At 40.8% G+C, this 8,561-nt stretch overlaps 2 protein-coding genes across 2 annotated transcripts; both read left to right on the top strand.

Annotated features, from left to right (window-relative positions):
• Window positions 1–2,036: 2,036 nt before the first annotated feature.
• LOC141816483 (transcription factor WRKY19-like) lies at window positions 2,037–2,973 on the top strand. The gene is made up of 3 exons (XM_074704253.1): window positions 2,037–2,275; window positions 2,362–2,496; window positions 2,586–2,973. Exons 1-3 carry the CDS (start codon window positions 2,037–2,039, stop codon window positions 2,971–2,973), a joined length of 762 nt encoding a protein of 253 aa, XP_074560354.1.
• A 1,406-nt stretch (window positions 2,974–4,379) lies between these two features.
• Window positions 4,380–4,865, top strand: LOC141816482 (uncharacterized). Its single transcript, XM_074704252.1, has one exon. The coding sequence runs from the start codon at window positions 4,380–4,382 to the stop codon at window positions 4,863–4,865; it is 486 nt and encodes a 161-aa protein (XP_074560353.1).
• The last annotated feature ends 3,696 nt before the right edge of the window (window positions 4,866–8,561 follow it).

Here is an 8,561-nt window from a genome sequence, read left to right as displayed (position 1 = left end):
ATTAATTTTAAAATAGATTCATATGGGTCAATTAAGATGGCAGACCAACCTAAGTCGTGATCCGCACAGATCGATCCATAATGGATTCGAATTCATCCGCTGGAGATGATTTCTTCTTAAATTTAAAATTAAAGTTAAAAAATTAATAGATTAGTAGGCTAGTTTGACATGATTAAATCGTAATTTAAATTTAAAATTTTTGATAATTTGATAAGCTCATGAGTTATCCCGTTTAATTCGTAATTCATCTTGAATTGAGTTAGATTGAAGATTTCTCAATCTAAGTTTATGTTTTGAATACAGTGTCAAGTTGATTGTTGGAGTAAAATGAGTGTTCCGCTAAATGCCGCGGATGGTCAAGCCACCAGTCAACGAGCTATCTGACGTTGGCGATCCTGCGGTCGGGGTTTCGGTTAGATGCGCTTCGAGTGACCCGCTCGAGAGGACCCTAGAACACACTTCACAAAGGAGGTTAAAATGGCGTTTCGGGGGTCCCGGTCGGCCACTCCGACGCTCAAGTTAGGGTTCCCGTCGAAGAAAAGCGAAAAGAAATAAGTAGAACAGAAGTGAGAGAGTTCTTCCCTCTTACCCCCCCCCCCCCCCCCCCCCCCTTGCATGACGATGAGTTACTCCTTTTATAACCAACTTTTGGATTCCGTACGAGAAGGTGGCTGTTATGCGCCTCGGGCCCACACATGATCACTAGAAGAACTTTCCCTTTGTCCCCTCTATGCTAAGCTATATGCATAGGGGAAACTCATAGGGAAACCCGAGTCTGTTCCCCGTATCTTCTTTATGGTAATGCGTGCAAGCCACGAGGTTAGAGGAGGAAGCCACGTATAAGGACGGAAAGTGCCATTAATGCAGTGGAGAGCGCCATTAATGCGGTGGAGCAACAAGGACTGGTGCCAGGGGCGATTGCGTCTGGACGACAAGTTGGCTCCTTCCCCTTTCAGCGGTGGCGACGATGGTCGGTGTCAGGAGACCAGAGTTAGGGTTAAGGTCTACCCGATTAGGGGCAGAGTGGCCGGGTTTATACGCGGAAGTGACAAAGACAGGACGAAACTCTATGAAAGGGAGGTCCCTCGACGTCGATGCTTGGCGCCAGGGAGCCAATTGAGCACTCTCCCTTACCAAAGAGGAGGGCTTGTCGGGACGGAGTCTTTCCGACTGAGACGAGAGGGTTTACCGAGGCGGGAGTTTCTCTTGCCGAGACGAGAGGATTTGCCGAGACGGGAGTCTCTCCTGCGAGACGAGAGGATTTGCCGAGACAGGAGTCTCTCCTGCGAGACGAGAGGATTTGCCGAGACAGGAGTCTCTCCTGCCGAGACGAAAGGATTTGTCGAGACGGGAGTCTCCCCTGCCGAGACAAGAGGATTTGTCGAGACGGGAGTCTCTCCTGCCAAAACGAGAGGATTTGCCGAGACGGGAGTCTGCCGAGACGAGAGAATTTGCCGAGACGGGAGTCTCTCCTACCGAGACGAGAGGATTTGCTGAGACGGGAGTCTCCCCTGCCGAGACGAGAGGATTTGCCGAGACGGGAGTCTCTCCCGCCGCGACGAGAGAGCTTACCGTCGTGGCTTAGACCTTGACCTGGCGAAGCCTCTGAGGGGGACCGCGTACGTCATCTTCCCTGACTCTCCGCATCCATGAGAAATAAATGTATCCTTACAAAATGAGAAATAAATGTATCCTTTAGATACTGTCTTTTTAAAATTTCACAATTTTAAGTTCGTTCTTTTGTCCTTTTTACAAAGGAATTGACACTGATATTTTGCAATTGAGGACTTACAATTTCCAATATTATTGAATTTTCATCCACTTCCCAGGAATTTTCCTGTATCATCCGTCCACTTCGCATCCCAACGAATCGTTTTGTCTGACAAATCCCTCGCCGTTGAATTCCCACGCGCTTCTTCATCGCCAATCATCTTCCTTATATAACTCGCTCGGGAAGCACTTCGATCGATCTTCTACTACGCCACAGCGCCGGAAACTGGAGCCGATCCATTCCCTGCTTCTCGACAGCTGCATCCATGGAGGCCAATGACTGCGCTGCTCTGCTCGCGGAGCTCAACCAAGCGAAGAAGCTGCTCGAGCAGCTGGAGTTAAATCTGCAGGGCCTTGACCTCTGCAAAGCTCTAACGCCCAGGATCGCTTCTTCCATCCACAACTCAATTCTCATGGCTGAATCCTTCGGCCTCAACGCTGGTCACGATCGGCCACCCTACTCCTCGCTCGCCCTGCGACCTCACGCCGAGACGCCCAGGAGAAGGTACGTGCTTCGCATGCACGCAGTTGTACTGACCCACATGCATCATGAAGCCGACCGACGATGAAGGATTCTGATTTAATTTGCAGGAAGTCGCTGCGCTTGTGGAGGTGCCAGGTGAGGCTGAGCTCGACGGCCGGCGGAGTGAAAGTCCCGGGGGACGACGACGGCTTCACCTGGAGGAAGTACGGGCAGAAAGAGATCCTCGGAGCCAAATATCCAAGGTCAGTCAGTCAGTACAGTTACGGTGCAGTACTCCAGTCGATAGATCTCCTTCGACCAAAACCATTCTGACGAGCTCTTCTCGCCGCAGGGCCTATTTCCGGTGCGCTCGTCGGGCCTCGCACGGTTGCCCGGCGAAGAAGCAGGTGCAGCGATCGGAAGACGACCCGTCGGTCTACGACGTCACCTACCACGAGGACCACACTTGCCTTCAGCAGCCAAGGGAGGAAAAGGAGGAGCAGGGCGGAGCAATGCAAGGCCAGCAAGAACAGAGTGCGGCGGCGCAGAAACTTGAAGGAGAGGAGCTCGCGGGGCAGATTGCGCCTTTCTTTTCTCCCGTGGAGGAGCAGTTTTTCTCTGCTTCCCCGTACCAGTTTGGGGGCTTTGATGAAGCAGAGAGCAGTTTGCTTCCAATGGAGTTCGACGGAGACTGGGAGATGGACCTGACAGGCACAGCATCTAGGCAGGAGTTGAATTGATGCATTAATTAGCGTGATTATATTGCATGAACGAATTGATGTTATTGTTGTTCGTTTCAGAAAATTAAAAAAAGATCAACATGAATTCGATAATATTTTCAAATTTATCACTGCGATTAAAATTATTACGATTATATACCATATTTGATTTACTTTCTCATCGGACCTCGCTCGCACGGCTGCCCCCGCGAAGAAGCAGGTGTGACGATCGGACGACGACGATCCGTTGGTCTACGACGTCACCTACCGCGAGGACTACCCTTACCTCGAGTAGCCAAGGGAGGAGGAGCGCTGAAGCGGGGCGGCGCTCGCGGTGCAATATAATGCAGCACGACCAGGAACAGAGTGGGATGAAACTTGAAGGAGAGGAGGAGTTCGTGGGGCAGATTGCGCCTCCCTTGGGCCGTTGGTCTTTGATGGACTTCGAGTCATGGCGGTCAACGAAGTTCTAGCCGTAGTTATGTGACTACACGAAGTGTCCCAAGGCTAATTGACCAAGAGATAACTTTGACCAACGAAGTTCGACGAATTCAGGTAATACCTTTTCGTTTCATGATCAACTATAATTTCTCGATTTATCTCTTTATAAATGATCGTGAAATCGATCGTGTGAAGAGTGGAGTCGTTAAGATGACGAATCATAAGATCAACAGATAACTTTGATCCTTCGCACATCAGTTTTTTTATAAAAAAAAATAATTCAAAGATATAAAATGGAAAAAAAAAATAGAGTTCATGCGATATAAATGAAATTCTCTGCATCCTATTTTTATCCCTTCGTATTAATTTTATCTGTCGGAGGAATCTCGGTTTTTTTTCTTGATTAAGGGGGTGGTGGGGCCTCGAGGTAGTGGGGTGCGCTCGCGTCTGCTGCTGCGCGGGGACCACCGGTTTGGTGGTCAATGGTGGGGGAAGGAAATTGGGCTGTCCATGACCTGGACCCGCACTGGTTTTCTAAATTTTCGGTAATTTCTCGAACCGTGGAGATGATTTTATAAAATACTCAAATTATATATGTAGCATCGGCTCGGTGCATTTATCATTTTATCTTTCACAAAAATCTCGGTCGCATGACCGTCAGAAGTAAATTAAAAGACCAGTTCAAACCGCAATCGCATTTTCTCGAAGAAGGTGGTGTTCATCTAACGACGGAGCGTCGTTATGGCTGGACTGGGCTGTAGCCCAGTCCATCTTCAAAAAAAAATTGAAGCCCTAGTCTCTGACCTCTCTAAGCCTAAGTCCATTGAGAAATCTGCTTCCAGACCCCCCATCCTTGGCCTTGCGCGCGGAGTGCCGACTGCAGCACCAAGCCTGAAGCCACCACTCTCAGTTCTCTTCTCACCACACCAGCAGTTACTATTGATACACAAGTGCAGGAAATATATCTCAAGTTCAATGATAAGGTGATGGATTTGTTAACATTGATGCTCATGCTTCTACCTACATGTGAGTCCTATCCTGTTGACATTTCCAAGGTATGTCAATGTGTTCAGAAGTATTATCCAGACGATTTCACTGCTCTAGAGATAGCGGCATTAGAGAATCAGTTGGATCATTTTCTTATTGATATTTCAGATGATGATCATTTGAGGCAAGTGGAGACAATAACTGAATTGTCTCATAGTTTGGTGAAAACTGGAAGACATGTTGCTTATACTTTGATTTATAGATTACTTCATCTACTCATTACATTGCCAGTATCTACTGCAAGTGCTGAGCGTGTCTTCTCGGCTTTGAAGATTGTAAAAACAAGATTACGGAACAAGATTGAAGATGATTTTTTGAGGAATGCTTTGTTGGTGAATGTTGAGAAGGAGATTGCAAGGAAATTCAGCTATGATGACATTATTACTTGTTTTAAAAATATGAAATCTCGAAGAGCCGATTTGTAAAACTCGTATTTTGTATTTGAACTTGATATTCGACTGTATTTTGTTTTTGTTTGACTGGCAGCCCAGTCCCTAAATTTGGTCACGCTCCGCCACCAGTTCATCCAAATCAAAGTGACCGATAAACGGTGCAACTTATTTTCTAGTGAACGATGGAGTGAAATTTTCGACGAACTGTGATCTTCTACCACTTGTAAAAGATGAAGGGAGAGAAGTTGAGAAATGTCGAGCCGGTGTATAATATTTTTCAACGAACAGTGCAGGTTCTTCTCAAGTGGAGATTCATAGCAGGTTAAAATCATCGCTCTGGTGGAGTTTCATTTCCGGCGAATTTTTCATCTTAATTATTGTATGTAGGAAAGACGATCTAAGAAAACTTAACAAATGTAATTCTGGTGCAACTTCTTCTTGGACGAACAGTTCAGTAATTTGTGTCTAACAGTCTTCAAGAGATAGTTGTTCCTAACCACACCTCGCTCCTGACATTTAAGTTGAAACGGACAAAATCTAGCTCCAGGTAGTGGTTTTGTCAGTTTTCTATATATTATTGTATTAAAGAATGGTTCAAGCTCAGTGTTGGCCGATGGATGTAAGCAACTATAACACCAGCTTGAAATATTTTTAGTAGTAGTTAAATTCTATCGATCTACATTTTAGATAATCTGTAAACTGCATAAATGATGATAACATTTTAAATTGCACTTATCGATATTGTAGCATAGGGCATGTTCATAATATGCCTAATATTTATTATCGTAGTTGTAGGAAAATCAATAACAATAGTAATGAAAATTGAAATCCTAGTGTGGAAGAAGTTTTACGTTCTCATCAATCTCGTGAACAAGATGTAAGTTTTCTTATACTAATTTGTAAATGAGTCAATATAATGTACAAATTAGCATTATATGTAAACTTGCCAACCTGATTTAGTAAAATGTTGATATATCTTCTGTTGTTAATGTTATGAATCTGAGCTTCGTTGTTTATTTTTTATATTAAAAGTTGTTTGTTTATGAAATATTAAATTTGAAATATGTAAATACAAATATAGGAACATATATTGACTTCTTTCACTTGGATAATATATTATGAAAATATTCACATATTTAATAGAAGTGATTATTATTTCCGATTACATCAATGTAGGGATCTATTTTATAATGAATTGCTATCACATAAGATAGAATCAAATGATTCACAAAACAAAACTTACTCGATGATGGTACATCAAACATAAATATCAATAGTAGTAAAATGTCATCTTCCAATTCTATTAGTATTGTGATGAGTGTCAAAGAGAGAACGAATATTAGATACAATTTAAAAGAAAGAGTTGTTAACATTGACAATGTCATAGACCAGAGTTTGAAAGAAATGTTTGAAGATATGTGAACTCAATCAAAATATTACAAAATTAGTATACTAGTAGAAATTGAAAGAGATGTCTCCAATGATAAATTTATAATGAATGATATGAACTATTCAATAGATTCGCTAGTGATCTTCAATGAATATAGTGACCCTGAAGATGTGTTTCCATTAGCTGAACATGTCTATGTGATGAACTCAATACTTATTGCAGTGCAATGGCAAGAACAAGTCAAAACAAGTCGGGAGTGATGATTTTTTTTATTGATAAGGTAATGTAAAATTTAATCTTTAATAAGTTATAAAAGTTATATTTGATATAGTAATGTAATCTGCATTCAATTGAAGTATTTATGTAATATATTTTACTTTACCTTTCATATTCTTCACTCCACTCAATGACATAGTCTTATAACTTAAAAAACTATTGATTCTTGTATAGGTATTCCTAACTCAAAAATATTTTAAAGAAGCACATGTCGTTGAATATGTTATGAAAAGGTAGTTCATTTACAAAATAAAAGACTCAAGGAAAATTGAAGTTAAAGCAATTTTTGATACAGAAAACTTCACATATGCAATAATTGCAAAGGGAGAAATAGAATTGGCGTTTACAAAATATTTAGAAGAACATCGATGTCGTCTTAGCTTAGGAACGATCAATCATCCTACATGCATAACTTCTTTTATAGTTTCTCAGATTGAAAGTCATTTTATGTCTATGGATGATTAATAAACCTAGAACGGTTCAGTGAGAGATGAAAGCATGCTTTATAGTAGACATATCATATCGAAAGGCCTACAATACATGTCAAAAAGAACTGACAAAGGTGATAGGTGATTTCAAAAAGGATTATGATGACTTTCCTAGGTTTTTATGGGAGATAAAATATACAGATCGACAAACATATGTTGCATTTAAAATAAGTGTTAATAAAAAATTTCAATGTTGTTTTTGGGCCTTCGGTGCATGTGGCAAAGCTTTTTTAATGTACTTTCGTAAATTAATAGAAATTGATGCAACACACGTGAGTGATAAATATTCAAGTGTTTTATTAATAGTCATAATTATTGAGATGCAATCAAAATTCCACATTAGAAATACATGAAAAAAATCATGGATTTATAAGATGGAAGATATCTCTATTGGTACGAGGCCTTTTGGGTAGAACCCAAGAACAGTAGATGGTAATTAAAAGAGGAAGAATTCGATACTTTGCAATACATCCACATAGCAGAACAAAAATGGAGGTAGCGACTATTAGTACCGATGGAATCAAAATATCTCCACAATGGCATGATATTATCCACTTTGGACCTAAACCCTCATGGTTTTGTTCTTGGGCTCTACCCAAAATGCTTCATACTAATGGAGATACTTTCCATCCTTTTAAATTCATGATCTTTTCCATGTGTTTTAGATGTGGGACTATGTTTACATCCTTGCAACCCAACAGCGACTTCTGGATACTCCTATATAGTTGACATTGAGAGTCGTAAATGTGATCGTGCTGAGTTTCAGATATCAAAGCTTCCTTGTTCACATAATATTGCAGTGTGTTCGAGAAAATGGCCCCGTATTCGTATTGTGAGCAATATTTTTATTTAAACATGGAAAAGTACTTACATGGATTGTATATATCTATGTAAAAGTAAAGAATTTTGGCCTCTAAGTGCACAAGATTTAATTGTTTGTCCACCCCATAGCATCTTGCAACATGGTAGAAGGAAGAAAGCAAGGATCGAGTCGAAGCATACCAAAAAGGTTTAAAAAAATGTGCAACGGGTGTAAACAAGTAGGCCATAATAAAAGATCATGTAGAAACCCTCCCGGCGAACAATCTGGTGGGAAATGGACCAGAAGAGAAATAAAGGAAGTTGGGGAAGGTAAGAAAATTGAAAAACAAGAAAACAAAATTTAGATATGCAAGAATACAAGACTACAATAGTCACCAATGAGATGGAGGAAGAAGAGGAGGCAGATAAAATAGAGGCAAGGGACAAGGAAGCTAGGGCTTTTTTTTTTTTTTTGAATGCAAATAAAGTAAGTTGAGATATTTGTAGTAATTAATAAATAATAAAGAAGGTAAATTTAGGGGGGGGATGAAAGATAAGAATACAATGGTATAGTATAGTGGGCGACGAGATTGATGAAGTAGGTAAGGCTGAAAAAAATAAGCAAGGGAGAAGAAACTCAATACAATAAGGTTGAAGACTATTAAAGTAAGTTGACATATATGCAAAAATATTGTAATACTACTTGAAAATTCATAGATTTCACTTAATCTTTTATTTGTTAAATAATTGTAGTTCTGATTATTTGCAGTATAT

The sequence above is a fragment of the Curcuma longa genome, unplaced genomic scaffold (genome assembly GCF_044706935.1).
Source record: "Curcuma longa cultivar G26 ecotype Majalengka, Jawa Barat unplaced genomic scaffold, ITB_CL_G26_1.1 contig_16891, whole genome shotgun sequence".
In the NCBI taxonomy this organism is placed as follows: domain Eukaryota; kingdom Viridiplantae; phylum Streptophyta; class Magnoliopsida; order Zingiberales; family Zingiberaceae; genus Curcuma; species Curcuma longa.
This window is presented reverse-complemented; position numbering and strand designations above follow the sequence as displayed.